This window comes from Symphalangus syndactylus, chromosome 24 (genome assembly GCF_028878055.3).
Source record: "Symphalangus syndactylus isolate Jambi chromosome 24, NHGRI_mSymSyn1-v2.1_pri, whole genome shotgun sequence".
Classification (NCBI taxonomy): domain Eukaryota; kingdom Metazoa; phylum Chordata; class Mammalia; order Primates; family Hylobatidae; genus Symphalangus; species Symphalangus syndactylus.
This window is the reverse complement of record NC_072446.2, coordinates 60,613,725-60,634,578: the sequence shown is the minus strand read 5'-3', so window position 1 is coordinate 60,634,578 and position 20,854 is coordinate 60,613,725. Positions and strand designations below refer to the sequence as shown.

At 37.9% G+C, this 20,854-nt stretch overlaps 1 protein-coding gene across 7 annotated transcripts in view; it reads left to right on the top strand.

Annotated features, from left to right (window-relative positions):
• The window catches only part of MACROD2 (mono-ADP ribosylhydrolase 2), a 2,104,525-nt gene that overhangs the window by 1,466,417 nt on the left and 617,254 nt on the right, over positions 1-20,854 (top strand). For all 7 annotated transcript variants that reach the window (XM_055265233.2, XM_055265231.2, XM_055265236.2 and 4 more), the window contains exon 7: positions 1,285-1,315. In XM_055265233.2, coding sequence (XP_055121208.2) covers positions 1,285-1,315 — 31 coding nt within the window. The remainder of the gene's footprint in view (positions 1-1,284; positions 1,316-20,854) is intronic.

Genomic DNA, 20,854 nt, shown 5'->3' with positions numbered 1-20,854 from the left:
TGGTGGGCATTATCTTCATTTTACAATTGAAAAATACAGGCCAGAAAGAGTAAAACAACTTGGTTGAATTTACACAGAAATCCATTGGCAGAGAAAGTTGCCACACCCAGACCACTTTCTATAGCTAGAAAGCCTAATTTAGAGTAAAATGTACATTTACGTTTGTCAATTCATTTTTTTCAATCAAATTCTCTAAACACTGCTAAGCAAAATATGGCATAAGCAGTACTGTGCTGGTAAATGTTTAAAGGCTGGCTGTCAAAAAAGGGGTATATATTATATAAGCTTCTTTTAAATTGTACTGACATAGAGAACGTGTAGCACACAATTTACATACAATAATAATAATATATGTAATACTCTTTATTATACATTCTAAATAGTTGATTGATATTCACAGAATGCTTTTTGTTGAATTTTACCTAAAATATGTATCCATGGCTGGGCGCGGTGGCTCACACTTGTAATCCCAGCACTTTGGGAGGCCAAGGCGGGCGGATCACGAGGTCAGGAGATCGAGACCACGGTGAAACCCCGTCTCTACTAAAAAAAAAAAAATACAAAAAATTAGCCGGGCGTGGTGGCGGGCGCCTGTAGTCCCAGCTACTCCGAGAGGCTGAGGCAGGAGAATGGCGTGAACCCGGGAGGCAGAGCTTGCAGTGAGCCGAGATTGCACCACTGCACTCCAGCCTGGGCGACAGAGCGAGACTCCGTCTCAAAAAAAAAAAAAAAAAAATATGTATCCATAGCCAGTCTGTGGTTTTAACTGTCCCACAATATGGGTCATGAATGTTAATTGATGTTTTCAGATTTTAAGCAACTGATGTGACATCATGTACCATGGAGCTGGAAAGAGAGACTTGTGTAGTATTTCCCCATACACATACAACGGACATACATAATCTCAAGAGCATAGGTAATAGTCAAATGTGCAAAGTAATTAGAAAGGGATGAGTTCTGACTATTGGTTATCTGTGTTTTGATATAATTTATTTCATTGTAGGTTTATATAATTTAATTTCTTAATAATAACTGTTTAACAATTGCCTCACAAGATTCCTGAAAACTTAGCAGTTGGTTCTTGTGAGCTGATGTAACTGCTGATAGGGAACAGTTACCAGTTAATCAAATATCCCCATTTCCAGTGTCCCCTACTCCAACTCATAGCTCTGAATATGTAAGTAGAGGGTATCCCATTATCAAGCAAAATAGATGTTGAGAAAGATGATGTTGAATAGAGTTGTTTCTTTAATATTCATTGTTATTTTTGTGGTTTATTCACAGGCGTTTCCCTGCATCTCAACAGGCATTTATGGTAAGTGATACAGCTTTTGATGATGTTTGTATTTCTTTATTTTGCTGTTAAATGCAGAGATTAAGTGAAAAAAAGAGGTTCTCTGATGAATATATTTTGCTGTGATTTAAAGAGACGAAAAATGCTCGTCAAATCCCATTAAAGAGTGCCCTGAAGCTATTCAGATTCTTTTGTGTTCTTGAATTTGGTTATATTGGGTATCACATGAAATTATTTGATACATTGTGGCTTGACGTCTTTTGTTAAACAAAAAATTTGGTTCTAGTAGGATTGACCTCTAATATTGCTTTGTTTAATGAAATCAAATTTCTTCTCAGTAGAAAGCATAATGTACATAGAGTTTAGCAGTATCATTATTTTGTTGCTATTTACAAAATAATAGAAAAATTAAAATGCATACATATGCATATATCTGTGTTTTCAAATTTTAAAAAAGTCCAAAGAAGTGACTTTTACTAAATATGAAGAATTTTAATAAACGGCAAATTTTTTTTTCTGCATAGTGATGGATTGTTTTAAGTAGTGAATGCTTCACTTACAGATGGAAGCAAAATGTTTTTTAATCACTTGCTTTCACTAGCCTAAAGCTCTCTAAATATTCTTCCACCTACCTACAAGAACATTTTTTATAATTTTTTTCAGACCGTTAATAAGTCTGTTTTATAATGTTAAAGATTTTCTGATCTAAGTAAAATAGATTACATTCTTTCTGAACTTAAACTTCCCACATGGAAGCTGACAGCTGAAGCATAAAATATGTAAAAATCTAATATATATGTATATATTTTAAATTCATTATTACAATGAAGGACTACCTAGACTGATGTCAAAGGTAGGAGCTTTATTTTTTTTTCTTAATCTGGTATTTCTTTTGAAGGTCTTGAGCAAAGTAAAATGGGAAATGTAGGCCTGAACCAAATTAAGTGGGAAAGAATTTTGTCACACTATTTAAAAATTTAAGGTTTCTTCCTTCAGTTTAAGCCTTCTTCCTCTCCAGATTCCCCTACAGCCTGTCTTTGTGGAAACGGGATGAGCACTGGACTGGAGGGGGCTAAATTAGACCATCTGCACAATTATCCCCAACATGGCCATTCTTTCTGCCTCACAAATGCCCAATAACAAACCTTAAATATTTGCTTAAAGGAAGTATTATGTACAAAGTTATGCCTGGCAAATACCCTAACTCTTTATTTCGCCTTATCTAGAATCAAACCAAACTTCATTGCAGAAATGGTTTTATTATGAGAATGTTCTTTCATTGCAATCTTGATTTTCCTTGCCAAAAAAAAACAAACAAAAACCCAATGCCTACACCAATACTATACACATCATTTTCTATGTTTATTACCTTGTCAGAGAGTTGAAGTATGCTTTACTCCTGAGAATCTTATGGTAATGTGTTAAGAGCTTCAAAAAGGGAATTGATGTAATATATGTGGTATACTATAAGTAGGGGAGTGGTGGGGAAGGAAAACAGAAAAGCAAAGGAAAATAGGGAAGGACCATAAAATCAGAGGCTCCAATATGATCATGTCAGTAGATGCAGAAAAAGCAGTTGATAAAATCCAGCAACCTTTATGATAAAAACCCTCAACAAAATAGGTATAGAAGGGACTTACATTAAAGTAATAAAAGCCATATATGGCAAACCAACAACCAACATCATACTGAATGGGGAAAAGTTAAAAGCATTCCCCGTGAGAACTGGAACAAGACAAGGATGCCCATTTTCACCACTTGTTTTCAACATAGCACTGGAAATTTTAGCCAGAGCAATCAGACGAGAGAAAGAAATAAAAGGCATCCAAGTCAAAAAAGCAGAAGTTAGACTGTTGCTCTTCTCTATAATATGATCATTTACCTAGAAAACCCTAAAACTCACACGAAAAGCTCCTCAATCTGATAAACAAATTCAGTAAAGTCTCAGGATACCAAATCCATGTACAGAAATCAGTAGCACTGCTATAAAGCAACAACAACCAAGTTGAGAGTCAAATCAAGAACTCAATCCCTTTCACAAGAGCTGCAAAAAAAAAAAAAAAAGATAAAATATTTAGGATTATACTTAACCAAGGAGGTGAAACATCTCTACAAGACAAACTGTGAAATACTGCTGAAAGAACTCAGAGATGACACAAACAAATGGAAATATATCCCATGCTCATGGATGGGTAGAATCAGTGTTGTGAAAATGACCATACTTCCTACAGATTCCTATCAAAATACCATCATCATTCTTCACAGAACTAGGAAAAAAAAAGCCAAAAATTCATATGGAACCAAAAAAAGAGCCTGCATAGCCAAAGTAATATTAAGCAAAAAAAAAAAAAAAAAAAAAATCTGGAGGCATGACATTACTCAACTTCAAATTATACTACAGGTCTATAACTAACAAAACAGCATGGTACTCCTATAAAGCAGGCACATAGACCAAGAGAACAGAATAAAGAATCCAGATATAAAGCCAAATACTTACAGCAAACTGATCTTCAACAAAGCATACAAAAACATAAATTGGGGAAAGGATATCCTATTCAATAAATGGTGCTGGGAAACCTGGCAAGCCACAAGTAGAATGAAACTAGATCCTCATTTCTCACCTCACACAAAAATCAACTCAAGATGGATCAAAGACTTAAATCTAAGACCTGAAACCATAAAAATTCTGGAAGAAAACTCTTCTAGACATTGGCTGAGGCAAAGAATTCATGACTAAGACCTCAAAAGCAGATGTAACAAAAACAAAAATAAATAATTGGGACCTAAATTAACTAAAAAGCTTCTGCACAGCAAAAGAAATAATCAGCAAGCAGACAATCCACAGAGTGGGAGAAAATATTTGCAAACTATGCATCTGACCAAGGACTAATACCCAGAATCTATAAGGAACTCAAACATATCAGCAAGAAAAAAAAAATCCCATAAAAAGTGGGCAAAGGACATAAATAGACAATTCTCAAAAGAAGATATACAAACAGCCAACAAATGTATGAAAAAATGCTCAACATCACTAATTATCAGGGAAATGCAAGTTAAAACCACAATGAGATACCACCTTACTCCTGCAAGAATGGCCATAATTAAAAAGTCAAAAAACAATAGATGTTGGGGTGGATGTGGTGAAAAGGGAACACATTTATGCTGCTGGCGGGAATGTAAATTACTACAACCATTATGGAAAATGGTATGGAGATTCCTTAAAGAGCTTAAAATAGAACTACCATTCTATCCAGCAATCCCACTACTGAGTATTTATCCAGAGGAAAAGAAGTCATTATATGAAAAAGACACTTGCACATGCATGTTTATAGCAGCACAATTCACAATTGCAAAGATATGGAACCAACCTAAATGCCCATCAACCAATGAGTAGAAAAAGAAAATGTGGTATGTATATACCCCATGGAATACTACTCAGCCATGAAAAGGAATGATATAATGTCTTTTGCAGCAATGTGGATGGAGCTGGAGGCCATTATTCTAAGTGAAGTAACTTAGAAATGGGAAGCCAAGTATTGTATGTTCTCACTTAGGTGTTAGAACTAAGCTATGAGGATGCAAAGGCATAAGAATCATATCATGGACTTTGGGGACTTGAGGGTGACGGGTGGGAGGGGTTTGAGGGATGTAAAACTATCTATTGGGTGCAGTGTACACTGCTTGGGTGACAGGTACACCAGTGTCTCAGAAATTACCACCAAAGAATTTATGCATGTAACCAAAAACCACATGTAGTCCCAAAAATATTGAAATAAAAATAAAATTTAAAAAAGTGTAAAAAGGCATTTTACTTAATTGCTATAATACAAAAAAGCAGAAGAAAACACATTTTCCAATACAGTAGCTTAAAAATATTCAAGTATCTCATGAGATCTATGATATATTTATGTATCTATAATTCATTAACAATTCATCATTCACTTAATCATAATATTTATTTGTTCCACACACAATGTAATAATTTAAACACACACACAAAAGAATTGTTAGGTCATATTATATGGATATGTTTAACTGTATTGCAAAATACCAAACTGTTTTCTAAAGTGATTGAATCAATTTACACTCCTACCCACTCTACCCACTCCATTTGAAGATCCCCATGTTCCCTGTCCTCCCCAGTGTTTGGTATTGCCAGCCTCTAAAATTGTTGCCAATTTATTGAGTGTGAAATTTTATCCCATTGTGGTTTAAATTTGCATTTTCTTGATTATTAATAAAGTAAACTTTTTAAATATCAAAAACAAAAGAATCTCCAGAGTGGACAGTAAAAACTAACTAAAATCTAGAGTCGATCATGGTCCATTTTAATCTGCGAAGAATAGGGATTTCACCCTAGAGAGAGTAATGTGGTTCAAAATATAATAACTGGTTCAGTACACCATTGTGGCAAATGGGAGGGAAATAGTAAAGATTGTCAGGCATGGCATTAATAGTGTGAATCACATTAGCTGGCTTGGAGGGCTGTCACCAGGCAAGTTTAGTCATTTTCACAATGCTAGGTCAGAAAAAATACTTCTTCAGTCCTGGCTACTTGTCTCTTTCCCCTCTGTTTTTTGGTAAATTTAAAAGTGAGACTGATATACACAAAGGTCACGTGCTATATTGCTTTTGGTTAGTCCCACTGGGGCTGAAACCTAGCTTTCCTTTTAGCTTCATAACCTCCTGTTTCAGTAACTTTAGATTGCTATGTCTCTGTGGTTTATAGACCATTCAGCATTATGCAACTTGAAAATTACTTCATATGTCCTGCATTAGTCGGTTTTCATGCTGCCGATAAAGAAATACCCGAGACTGGGCAATTCACAAAAGAAAGAGGTAATTGGACTCACAGTTCCTCATGGCTGGGGAGGCCTCACAATCATGGCAGAAGGCAAGGAAGAGCAAGTCACGTCTTACATGGATGGCAGCAGGCAAAAAGAGAGCTTGTGCAGAGAAACTGCTGTTTTCAAAACCATCACATCTCATGAGACCCATTCACTATCACAACAACAGGACAGGAAAGACCCACCCACATGATTCACTCATCTCCCACTTAGTCCCTCCCACAATATGTGGGAATTATGGGAGCTACAAGAGGAGATTTGGGTGGGGACACAGAGCCAAACCATACCGTTTATGGTTTATAGACCATTCAGCATTATGCAACTTGAAAATTATTTCATATGTCCCTGGTGAAGTTACAGCTTTCTTAGTCCTTGCTTCTTTCCCAGGATCTGTGTATTACAGACTAGTTTTCTTGCTCTTATTTGAAGCCCTTTTCCTCCTTCATTAACCAGATAAATTTTCTTTCATCTTTTTTTAGTAGGGTTTGAGATAATATTCTATTTAAAGAAAGTGGTCCACAGCTGAAAAGAAAAATTTTACAAAGCAAACACAAGCCCCAACATTTTTGTAAGTCATACTAGAATGGAGGTAGAGAAGGTTTTCAGAATCATTTCCTGGTTGCACTCTTTTTCTTTCTTGTTCCATATTCCAAATCTCACTAGAATTGTTTTTCTAAAATGCCACTTGGTGCATGTTTCCCATCTGCCCAGGAGCCTTTGATCATATTCTATTTCTTGCAGATTGATGTTCATTCTTCGTAGCCAGAACAATGGGCACTTTCTATATCTCCATAAACTAGTGCTTTCAAAATGTGTGAGAAGGAGGGAAATTGGTGTGCTAAGGATGTAAATTGATGTGCTAAGAAATTTATATATGCCTTTTCCTTTTGCATCTTTAAAAGGGAGATTTAAATTTGCGGCAGTTCTTAAAGTTATTTGATGATAGAAACTAGTATATCCTCAACCTTTCTCTGGACTATGTTTTCTTCAGAATATAGTTTGAGAAATTTCTTCGTACCCATTCATCATGGTTATATCTTCTGTGACCCACATGTACACGATCTGATGAATATAAGAACTTGCCATTGTGCAGTGAGGTCCAATCTTGGGTCCCTTCCTGAAACTTACTCCTTAACACCTCTTCCCCAATGCACACACACCAAATTCACACATACCATCGCCACCAGTGTTGTCTATCTCATGCCCCAAACAGAAACATGCCAAGCACATTTAAGCAGACTGAAACATTTTTAAAAAGTTTTATTTTAGGTTTGGGGGTACATGTGAAGGTTTGTCACATAGGTGAACTTGTGACACAAGGGTTTGCTGTACAGATTAGTTCATCACCCAGGTATAGAGCCCACTGCCCATTACCTTTTTCTGCTCCCCTCCTTCCTCTCACCCTCCACCCTCAAGTAGACCCCAGAATCTGTAGTTCCCTTCTTTGTGTTCATGAGTTCTCATTATTTAGCCTCCACTTATAAGTGAGAACATACAGTATTTGGTTTTCTGTTCCTCTGTTAGTTTGCTAAGGATAATAGCTTCCAGCTCCATCCGTATTCCTGCAAAAGACATAATCTCATTCTTTTTTTTTTTATGGCTGCATGGTATTCCATGGTGTATATGTACCACATTTCCTTCATCCACTCTGTCACTGATGGGCATTTAGGTTGATTCCATGTCTTTGCTATTGTGAATAGTGCTGCAATGAACAGTCACATGCATGTGTCTGTATAGTGGAACGTTTTATATTCCAACAAAAATTAGCCATGATAGTGGGCATCTATAATCCCAGCTACTCAGGAGGCTGAGGCAGTAGGATTGCTGGAACCCGGGAGGTGGAAGTTGCAGTGAGCCAAGGTCACACCATTGCACTCCAGCCTGGGCAACAAGAACAAAACTCCACAAAAAAAAAAAAAAAAAAAAAAAGATTTATATTCCTCTGGGTATATACCCAGTAATAGAATTGCTAGGTCAAGTGATAGTTCTGTTTTGAGCTCTTTGAGGAATCACCATACTGCTTTTCACAATGGTTGAACTAATTCACACTCTGACCAACAGTGTATAAGTGTTCCCTTTTCTCTGCAACCATGCCAGCATCAGTTATTTTTTGACTTTTTAAGAATAGCCATTCTGACTGGTGTGAGATGGTATGTCACTGTGGTTTTGATTTGCATTTGTCTAATGATAAGCGCATTGAGCTTTTTTTCATTGGCTTGTTGGCCACATGTATGTCTTCTTTTGAGAAGTGTCTGTTCATGTCCTTTGCCCACTTTATAATGGGGTTGTTTGTTTTTCTCATGTAAATTTGTTTAACAGGCTGAAACTTGATCTGCAGAAAGTCTTCCTTAAGTATGCCAACGCTTGGTGGTCATTATACTTTCTGAAATTCTTTAGCATTTGTGTCAGGACAATTATCAACTGCTTCCTCATGTTGCTGCATAGATTTCTGCTTATATATTCTGTGCTCACGGCCAGTTTGGAATTTAAAGAGCAGGAATTCACTTCTGTGTATCCTTTGCACGCCCAGTGCTTAGCAAAGCACTGTGTCTGTAGGAGAAGCTCAGCGAATATTTGGTTCATGACAGCAGTGATTGTAACCCAAATTGTTGCCTAACTGAAGATATAGAAAACAGAATTCTTGATTGGCAAAATAACAGATAAAGAAAGCTACCCAGTTGGTATTTTCTTAATGGGCAAACATCTCTATTCTAGGAAAAACAAATGTGTTTTTAAAAGGCATTCTCAAACTGGAAGTTTGTATTTGTAGATATGGCAGTGTCCACCCTGTCAAGGTAAAATGGAAACTCAAGAACTTATTCAGTTAGAGAGCCAAACTAAATACAGCATTTTACTTCAGTTAAAATAGAACCCCTTTGTGGTTTATTACAGTCCATGGAACAATGGCCACTCAGGAACATACAGGTCAGCTGGCCATCCAGGAGGTCCTGTTCTGACTAAATGTACCGCAGACCCAGCCCATCTCTCCAGTAGCTGCAATTTCCCACACACCTGTTTGCTTTGGAGTTACCTTCACTTTTAGATTTATGCCCCATAAGTCCACTGTCATCCTAGTTCTGCTATAACAAAATTTTGAGGATGGCAGAGCTACCTTTCAAATGGATTTGGTTAATCACTGAGATTATTTTATAACAGGATAATTTCAAGAGTGAGCATACCCATTTCCTGGAAACTCGGACCTCAGCATCACACTCACAGTGTGTCTGGAGGACATGGCCAGGTGCCAGTACTTTGGGGGTGCTCAGGACCCTGGCAGAAGCTCTCCTAGCCATCTCTCACTCTGCATCCCTATAGCCACAAACCATCAATTGCAGTGAAACCATCTGAGCCTCTTTGTAAGGCACAGCCTGAGAAATATCCTCAATGTGATTAGCCTGATTTAAGGAGGAGACAGGATGAGAGAGACGCTGCCTTCTTTGAAGTTCCCCTGGAAGAGGCCAGACTTTTCCACTCTGACATTCAGTGAGCACTGTTGCCACTCCAACGTGATGTTTCCAGGATGGTTCCACAGGGCACCAGACCGCCTGCTTACACTCAGGATGAAAAGCCTCATTTGGCCAAATACCAAAGAAAGCCCTGTGCTACTTTTGGAAAAATAGATCCAGATGAGGCTTTCAGGGCTTGAAATCCCTAGATTCATGTTAAAATTTTGCATTGGCCTCTAAAGCAGTCTCTAAACAGATCTGAACCTCCCTGATGGACATTTCAGATCTTATGCATGCTTTCTGCCCTTTGAGCCCGATTTGGACACTCTAATGCTAATAAGTTTAACAAAAGAGGCTAGACATGATACATAGCAATGGAATTTTTACTGAGAAGTGAATGGCAAAAATGATGTTAGTCAATTTTATGAGAGTCAATATAGTTAACAGAAATCGAGTCCTGGCTGAAAAGTGTATTCCGTGAGTACTTAAAAATTTGGAAAATATTTTCCCTGGAGAAAAAGAAAAACTTTGAAGTTTGCTTTCCAGGTATGACGTGGCATATGTAGAGAGGAAGGAATTTCAGACATTGAGTTATTGGCTGTAAATGTGAGGAAAAATTGAAGTGCAGCATAGCTTAGCTGAAGCAGCTCTCGTGTTTATCCAATATAGTTTTGTTATCAATATGGAGTGCCTGTTTCTTTCAGATCACCTGGTCTCTCTCTGCTATCCACCACATGCTGGCAGGCTGCAACTTTCTAATTGAATCCCTCATTTGCATTCAAGTTTGCTCTGCTTCTAACTGTTAAAAAGGAGACCAGCGCAATGTTTTGTTAACCTTATATCTACTTGGCAAATATTTTTATCAGTACATCTGTCTAGATTCACAGACATGACTTGGAAAAAAATTAGGACATTCTCCAATGGCAATGCCAAGGGCATGCCCTTCATCAGCTTTAAATACTGACAGATTTGAGAAGGTGTGACAATCATTGCTGTGCATATTTACAGAGGAAGGAAGAGTTCTCTTATGTAATGCATTGGGAACCAGAGCAAAACTGACAAAAATATGCATCCCTTCCTTTTATCCCCTAATGGCTCTCCTCCTTCCTTTGGCTTTTTTCTCTTCCCTTTGATATTTCCATTTGCTTTAAAAATTTACTCTCGGGTGGTTCAATGATGACTCTTTTCACTGTCATAAAATCTCTGCTCTGGCAACCTAAGTTTTTTATCTTGTCAAGTTATTCCCACTGTAAGAAATGTTATCATTCTTGGCAAAGCAAAGTAACATTAGAATCCGTGTAACTTACTTCCCTTGGGAAAATGCAGTGCTGGGGCCAAGCCCATCTCAATCATAGCTCATTTGAATATCACTTTATGAGCTAACACTTATGAGACAGTGGAGAGACATCTTGACAGACAGCAAAATTCTGGCTATTCAATTGTTTCTAACCCTGAGTGCTTATCATTTGGATAGACAAGTTTAGCTAATGTTCTCATGCATAGAAACATTGATACATACATCCCAGAAAATATGGCACCGACTCCTCTCATGCTCTCCATACCCTACCCAGGTCTTTAATATTAAAATGACATCAAACTAAGAACCCAAAGGACTAACTTCACTCTGGAAAATAGTCTCAAGTGACCAACTACAAAATATGCTAGTTCAGTGTACATAAAAATGGCATTGAAACCCATGGGCAGGACTCCTCTAGGGGACCTGACAAAAGAGATGAAAGTCCTGGAAACTTAGTTTTTCTGGAATGCAGAGGCAGTGAGAAACCAGTGTCAGTCTTCCTGATGTTCTGTTGCAGAAGAACAATTTTGAGACTTAATTAAAAGATTAAGTGTTTCACTATGCAATATATGCATGGAAGAAACTTGCATGTGGGCCCTCTAATTATATAAAAATAAATAATTAAAAAAGAAAGCAAACATGGAAAAAAATTAAGTGATTCCAAAAGTAATAAAGATCACAACTGTCTGACTGTTTCTGGGGTTTGAATGTGCTCTCCCTTGTAGTTGTGTCAAGGTAAAAATGTGATTGAAGCCTGGAAGGCATCGGTGAATTCCCACCCACCCCTTCCTCAGACATACCGCTTATTGTTATGCTATAATTTTTTAAAAAATGATTTTCTGAATAGACGAAACATTAAAACATTAAGCCTTTTAAGGAAATAGAAAAACTATGCTAGGAAATTACAGAGCCAATCCATTGAGCAGTAACTCTGGGAATATCTTTCAGGTACCTTGAATAATAGGAGCACTGTTAAGAAGCTCTTTCTAAAGAACTGTTTTGGAGGGTTGAAGAATTGGCCACACTTTCACTTTGGCCACTGAAATAATTTCTATGCCCTTGCTTGTTTTTCTCATCTAGTCTTGAATGACATTCCTTTTCCTTGCTCCTTGCGTGTTCTTGTATCTAAAGGGTAAGCGTAAATAAACATAGCCCTCTTCAAAAAGAACTTCAAAAATAATTTGACAGGTCTTAGAGAAGTCAAATGTGTTTAGTTCCTTAGGACAATGACTTTTATGTCAAATCCTTTTTGGTCAGTGATACTCTTTTAAATGTATGTGAACAAGACTGTATTAGTTAGGGTAAAGTTAACCTGTTCTAACAAAAAGACTCCGAAATAGACTGGCTTATTGAATGTAAATGTTTATTTACCACTCTGCTAACAGGAAGCATTCTGCTTGTGGAGGATTTGTTCCACTCTGTCATTCAAGGAGCCAGGAATCTACCATGGTGTCAATGCCTTCCCGAAGGTATTGCTCTCATTTACTTACCCGCCCTGGTGCTGGCAAAAGATGTGTATATGGCAAGCACACCCTCTATCTAATGGTCCCTCTACTCAAAGTAGCATTCATCACTTCCACTCACCTTCCATTTAAGAGAAATTGGTCTTGTGACCAACATCTGCAAAGGAGGCTGGAAAATTTAGTCTAGCTTGGAGTCTACACATCTGACTACAGTTCTATTACATGGAAAGAAGGGAATATCACATTTTGATGGACTTCTAGATATTTACCACCCAAGGAGAAAAGAAAAACAAATTAAATCACACAGGTTGCTTGTAGATAATTTAGTTTAGGGGCAGTGTCAGCCACCCGTAATGGGTACTTGCTTTGCAAGAATATTTGGTAATTTTGATAGCATATACTTTATTAAAATGTCTTTATAATGCTGAGTGCTTACAAATTTGAAAGTATGAGATTTTTAAGGCTTAAAGACAGTGATCTATCTTTAGTTATCAGACACTATATTTAGATATTTAGACTTCACCTCAATTGTTTACATTTTTTAGTACCAAAACTCCTTGCAAAATTTTCAGATACATCAGTGGAAACTAAAATCAATACATTGAGAATGAATACATAATTGCATCATTTATTACATTCTAATTCCGGCCCATTTCTATAGAAATCCTTGGAGGGATCAATTGCAATTCGTTTCTGCAACACCCTAAGGCTCTGAGGCCACAGTCATCCATAAGCATACCAGGAGTCCTGAGCAGATACGGATTAACATCCTGTGTACCTAGGAACTCTGGGGAAATGTGAGTTTAGGGCAGAGTCTGATCATAGTTGAGTGGAAATATCACAGAGAGAGAGAAAAAATGATAATATGAATATGAATCTAAATCTCCTGAATAGTCAAAGGAAGTCTCCTTAGAATCTTTAGAGCTGAAGATAATAGTTCATACCTGTTTCCCATTTCAGCCATGAACAACAGGGAGAGTTTCCTACAAGTGACTGCAAATTGAACTGAAATTAACAAAATTGACATGAAATTGCCTCACTTTGTACTTTATTGACCTGACTTCATTTCTAAATGTTCTAAATGAATCCAGTTTTACCAAAATGTTCCTAGATCTTCTTAAGCAATTGCATTTTTGGTAAAGTGCACTTTCCCTTTACTTGAGATTTCCATTCTGGTAATTGTGACTTAGCTTATGAAACTGGGCTCTAAGTTCTGTCACTGTTATATTCCAGCACCTCGCTCAGAGCAGGATGCAGAGTAAATCTTACTAAATATCTGTTCCATGGCTAAAAAACACATAAGCAGCTCTCCAATGTAAGGAGGCTACTGGCCTGTTCTGTCCACTCTAGAGACGATACTCTGGATTCAGTAATTACTGAGTCTATGACACCCTGGTTTCTATTTTTTTACTTACTCTAAGGAATGATTTCATTCAGATTTTAAGAGGATAACAGGAGAGTCAGTTAATAAAAACAGAGCCTATTCTTTTAGATGTGGTTAATTTTTAAAGCGGTTTTATTAAAATATAATTCACAGAGGTGCACCACCATCATCATCATCTATGTTCATCATGCCCAAAAGAAATCCCACATTAGGCATCACTCTGTCCCCTCTCTCTCAGCCTTGGGCGACTGCTAATCTATACTTGGTCTCTATAGATTTGCCTATTTTGGGTGTTTCATGTAAATGGAATCATAAACTATGTGATCTTTTGAGACTAGTTTCCTTCATGTAGCATAATCTTTTCAAAGTTCATCCATGTCGTATCGTGCATCCGTAATTAATTTCTTTTTATTAGTGTTCCTTTGTATCGATGTTCCACATTTTGTCTATTCATTCAGGATATTTGGACTGTTTCTACTTTCTGGCTGTTATGAACGACGTTTAGATGCAGTTAATATAAGCATAATTACATAGCTAAATATATGCACTATAAATGTAAAACAGTGGTGTTCTGTAGTTAATTTTTAGTCTTCCTTGCCCTTTCCATTCTTTGGTCCCCTAGTTTCTCTCAGGCCTCTCCAAAGCTACTTTTGTTGATGGCTCTGGTGTCCTGCTGGCCTGTGCGGTGATGTAGGTTTCTTGAAACATGGTCTGTATCTCTGTGTGTAGTCAGTCTGTACACATCGCCTCAGAGTTCTCTTAGAGTACCAAAGAACATCGTGGAAGGAGAGCATGTATCAAAGTGGCTTTGGGCATGGATTTCAAGCTCCTATAGATCTAGGTTCAAATTCTGAGTCTCTTATTAGCTCTGTGGCCTCACGCAAATTGCTTAATCTTCCTAGGCCTTAATAACCTCAATTCTAAAATGCGTTAATAATGGTATAATTATTGAGGTTTTTCAATATGAGGTTAATAATATAAAATGAGGTTAATAATGTAAAATGAGGCTAATATAGGTAATAATGCCTATATCATGGGGTTGTTGCAAAGACTGAATAATGCATTAAAATGCTTATCATAGTGTCAGATATATAAACATAAACATTTAACAATTATCATTACTATTATTTTTAATAGTAACATTATTCTTGTAACTACTGCTGTCATTATTGCCCTGCTCCTAGATCCTGAGTTCTTTTAGGGCAGGGACTTTGATTATTTTGTTCACTGCTATCACTTAGATTCTAGAACTCTGTCTATACTATTGAACAAATACTTCACAATTTGAAGAAGGCTTTACTTTTGTTCTGAATGATACCAGCCAGTGGTCCCTTATCACAAGAGCCACCTTGCTTTCTGTTTGCTGGAATTTGCTGCTTTTATGAAATCCAGGTGTCTCATCTCAGCCACCTCTGAGTCCTGTGGTATAGCCTGTGAGTTCAGCTGTCTGGAAATGAAGGCTGTTTATAACATTATCATACCACGCTTTCTACATAACCACTGTAGCCAATTGTTTAAAAAATCGTCAACTTGCTTAAGCACTTCCAAGCTCCCTAAAATTTAACTAAGTCCTAAGAATAAAAAGGAAACATTTTGTTTTGACTGTAAATAAATACAAGCTTTCCATAAGAGAGAGAGAGAGTAATTATAGTTATTTGTGGTCTGAAATGTGAAGTTATGTGTTGTAAGACAGCAGATTCTTACGGACAAAACCAAATCATGTTTCTGTACATAGATTTTAAATGCTTCCTTCCAACCCAGGGGACCCAGGGAGGTAGACAACAGTTGCCACTTAGCTTACAGAGGGAAAAAGTCCAATGCTTGCGTTTCGTTGGCTCAAAATACCCATAAAGCTGGCACAGTTTTTCATTTCTAAGATCATAGGCTCTTGGAGCTGAAAGGCATTTTGGAAATCATACTTGTCCTAGATCCTTATTTTCCTGGCTGGGAAAAACGAGACGCAGAGTTGCTGAGTGACTTGCCTAGCAACATCCAACTAGTTCATATCAGAACCGAGACCAATGACCTGTCCGGCCAATAGGGTGAAATAGCAAGGGGAGAGGTCTGGGAATCAGACAATCATGAACCCCAGGATGGGCCACTTGCTGACCTCTTCTTTGAACTGTAGTTCCAAGCTTCCTCATATGTTAGATGGGGACAGCATTAATATACACCTTCTGCTATTAGAAGAAAAGAAAGGATTTGAATTGAGGCTCTTCCAGAACTGAGCAGAGTCCCAAAGATTTGTGTCAATAAATGTCATGATGGCCATACTTTCTCTAGGTCCCCATTCTCCCCTCTGTGCCTTCTTCTACCCAAGCTGCTTCTTCTAGCCAAATCCTGTTTATATGGACTACCCCACCTTCAGCCACTGGGTTCATCATCAGTGACTTCTGAAGACTGAGTTAATATAGAAAATACCTGCACATCCATCCTTCTATGCATCATATCATTGTTTCTTCCTCTTTATCATGAAAGCTCCTTTATAGTTAAAGGTGGTGCATCTGTATTCTCAGGGTACCAAGGCATAGACAGCCTGTGCAAGGGAGGATTTTTGTTCTTGTTGAAATAAAACATTATATTCTAAAGCAGAGGCGTTTTGCAACCTCATTCTTAAAACAAAATGCCTAACATTACTCACTAGTTAAGTAATTTTATGGCCCTCCCCCAATAAATCTTGTACATGAACCCTCAGGAAGGTGCACATCCCGTGGTTTATGGTGCCTCTGGCACACTGCCAACACCCCAGTTTGAAAAGCCAGGCATTCGACCAACCTTGCGAATGCCAGCCCTTGTATATAATTACAGGAACCTGTGAAAGTGATCACCAGCAGCTCACGGGCTCCAAGCTTCTGCAAATTCTGAATCCCTTACCAAGCCGGAAAGATCTGCCGGCGCTACCATAGGGAAAGGTTAGCATCCTAAATTGTGGTCTTTCAATTTTTTTTCAACTTTGCAAATATTTTATCTTCTCATCCTTAGTGTAAAAGATAGAAGTGCACAGTTGCTGTTTTCCCACGTTGTTTATAGAAGGAAAGGAGGTCTCATCAGCTTTTTCCATCCTTCATAAAACAATGAAAATGTGCCTCGTGGCCAGGATAAAACAGTGATATGCATCGAGTGATCCAGGAAATGTAAAAATACTTGACTTGAAAGGCTTTTTAAAGATATCTCTGCACATGTTAAAGGCAGTGGCAGTACTGGGACCTAAGATTGTGCGTGTGTGCGTGTGTGTGTGTGTGTGTGTTGTTTAGGAAGTATCCTAGTGCAGTTCTTCTCCCTACAGGCCTCACTCCCAACTACCTGTCCATCCTAGGAAGAGGTAAGAAATATGAATTGTGGTGAGCCTGGGAAGGTGGTAAAGGAGACGAGCAACAAGAGACAGAAATGCCAAGAAGCTAAAGCAAGCCAGCTGCAAGCTATGGCAGGGCAACCATTCCCAGGCAGGCAGAGCCTGGCTAGCAGAGGAGCTGGGGCCTGCAGATTGGTCTGTGCCTTTGCTTTCCTGCTGTTTCTACTTTGTATTCTTTGCCTCCTCTTCACACTACCAACTCCTTCCACTTTACACGTTCTATCTCAAGTGAGGCAGTTCCCATCTCAAAGGGGCCACAGTGTTAGAGCTGCTAAAAGCAACTAGGTAAGCGGGAAGATGGGGTTCCCTTATTTTCCTACCAGCCTCTCCAACCCTAGGGCTGCCATGGCTACTTCTCCAGCCCCCGCCTCACTTCCTACCCTAGGCCTGCCACAATCTCCACCAAGCTTTCTTTCCAGGAGTGAAGTCCAGTGTCCAATCGAGCTGCCATGCTGGACAAACTGACCTTGACCTTTTCTATCCCAGTGTATTATCTTGTCTCTAGCAGTAGCCATCCTTAGGAAACCCCAGGAAATGCTGTGCTTGCTTAGGACACTGGAAACATGGGGTAAAATCAATGAAGCTGTTTTGTGTTCTGCAGCGGGTTGAAGCAGGAAAGAAATCTAATGGGGGAGTGACTCATGGTAAGAGATGGTGGCCCTGTCTCTCATGCTATTAGAAGGTACCAAAGAGGTGAATAGAGACTGGTTCAGGCCTGTGTAAAGCCCAAGTATTTATCCTTGTAAGAGGCCATGACATTTTTCCTCCAGTTCCCCACCCTAGAACCTATACTCTTCTAATCCCCATCCCATCTCTGCCTCCCCTTTCCTTGGAATACAATGTTACAGGCTATGGAATTCACCATTAGTTATGTCCAGTTATGAAATTTCCATCCCTTTGGCTTGGAAGGTAGAAGGCAGGAGAGTTTCCTAGGAGTGGAGATGAGATTCTAGAAGCCCAATAAAAAATTCTGAGCACAATTTTCTTAGGATGAAGACGACCAGCATGACTTTCAAGCCCTGGAGTGGTCTTACCTTGTGCCTGACTCTCTTTCAGTCTGTTCTATCAGGCATTTTCTCTGCTGTTTGCATCCTCAGCCTGCAGAACTCTTGCTGCCCATCTTCAGCCGGTTAATGGTGGTTAACAAGCAAGGCCCCTGGAGGGATACTTTCCCTGGCCTCCCTGAGCAGATCAAACCTCCTTATCACCAGCTCTCATGGTGTTACATGGCTGTCCTTCATAGCCCTCCTTACAATCAAAGCTTTATATTTATTGGGGTGATTATTTTATCAGTGTCAGTGTCTGGTTTTCCTCACCCTTATGTCCCCTGCCCCCAGCACAGTGTTTGACAAATGGTAGAGAATCAGTGAAATCTTGTTAAATAAATGCATACATGTCCCTGTAAAAAAAAAAAAAGAAGCACTATGGTCTATCTTCATTATAAATTAAATCACTTTTGGGCTTGTCCTGACAACAAAATTATAATGCACAGTATTATCTTCTGAGAATATAAATTATAAGTTTCAAATAATCAAATGGGAACAAACAGTTTTGAACTTGAACAACATGTAAGTTAGAGTTCTTATATTTAATTCTAGGGATACATTTGTCTTCTTTCTTGTAGGGCGTACAACCAAATAAGTGTTTTATCTTACTATAAAGAGCCAGGATTTTGATGTTTGCATTGATTATCCTTACAGTCATCCTAGACTAACAGTTCTGCAAATGGTCATCTTTTCTCTTAGGGAACCATCCCTAAGACCTTGAATGACTCAGAGCAGATGATCAAACTGTCTAATGATCACTGAGATAATTTATACATCAGGATTTATCAATAAAAAATAAATCCTTTGAGGTACTAATTGATTTTTTTTTATTCCCATCCCCAAAATGGCAGCTCATTAGTGTCTAGTCACCAGAAAACTGGGGACCGTGTGGCATCCCTGTCCCTTCACTGTCTTATATGGCACCTGTTCCGTGGAACATAGTGAATAAATACTCATGGCATTGAAATGAATCACACCTATCCCTCACTGAGCCGTGACTAATAATTGATCAGAGAGTTCATGATCACCACCCATCCTTGAGAGGGCTTCTATTAAAAACAGCAGCAGCAACAACATATGACTAGAACATCTGAACACTGATGTAGCACTGACGTTAACAAGGATAATAGGAGCTTGAGGGGCATTTTTTAAAAGGAGTGCTTTTAATCATTAAAGTAAGATATGCACATGCTAAAAAACAGTAAAGCAGTATAAAAAGTCATCAAATGGTAAAAATATCTTTCCAATTAAAAATGCCAGTATCCCTCTTAAGAGGCAGCCACTGTCGAGCTTCTTATGCATTTTCGAAAAAAATAATATTCACTTTATATATAAGCCTATAAATATAACCAAATTTTCAGTCTTTTTATTTTCATGGTTTCCAACTCAGAAAGGCCTTCTATTTCAAGATTATTTTTAAAAATTAACCCAGGTTTCTTCTAGTGATCTAGTAACATTTTAAATATGCACAGAGGCTGGACATGGTGTCTCATGCCTGTAATCCCAGCACCTTGGGAGGCCAAGGTGGGCAGATCACTTGAGATCAGGAGTTTGAGACCAGCCCGGCCAACATAGTGAAAGCCCGTCTCTACTAAAAATACAAAAATTAGCTGGGCATGGTGGCATATGCCTATAGTCTCAGCTACTCAGGAGGCTGAGGCAGGAGAGTTACTTGAACCTGGGGGGCAGAGGTTTCAGTGAGAGCAAAGATTGTGCCACTGCACTCCAGCCTGGGTGACAGAGTGAGACTCCGTCTCAAAAAATAAATAAACATATAAAAATAAAATAAAATACACACACACAACAGATATTAAGCCATTTATTTATGTATATATGCATATATATATACACACACATATACAGGTATACATAGATATCACACATATATACCTGTATGTCTATACAAGCATACACATACATTATATACAGTGTATATCATATATAGTATGTTTACTTGTCTGTGTGTATACACATACATATAAGGAAGTATATATCTAAACTACTAAATGAGAAATTTTATATATATTATAAAAAGTTACAAATACATGCTCATACCTATGTATATTGGTTTGAAGAAAAATATAAAATACTTAAAAAAGATTTTAGGAATATACATAACTTTAAAGAAACATAATTACTGCCCATTTCTTTCCCAAATAATACCTATATTTTTAAATTTCTTTAGACTCAATAATTATAAGGTAATTTTTTATTATTACCTTTTATTTATAGAGATATATATAATAGTTTTAAATGTTTATATGTACACACATATACAATAAAAAATGTATTACCTATTTTGTATGTGTATTTTTGTGTATGAATGTGAGAGAATGTGGTGTGCGTGTTTCTATATGTCAAACAGTTTTAATATAGTCTCCAGGCAGATTTTAGGACTTGATGACTTTCCTTTTTAACCTTCTTTCTATGGAGTAATTGTGTTCATTGTTTCATCTATTTCTTACAAAATAGCGACAATGAGTTTTCTCCCACTGACTAAAACCTGACCTGTTCCACCCATTCCCACCCCACAAATGAGCAAGTCATGTAACATGAGAATAAATTAATGGTGAAGCCCTTTGACAGTTGTACCTCAGGTGTTTCTGATGTGCAATGACACCTCTCAGAATTAAACCTACCATTGTCAGTTTGTCAACGATTTTCTACAAGTGCAAAATGGAATTGCGTCCATCTCACTCAGATTTGGAAGCAAGTCTGATTATGG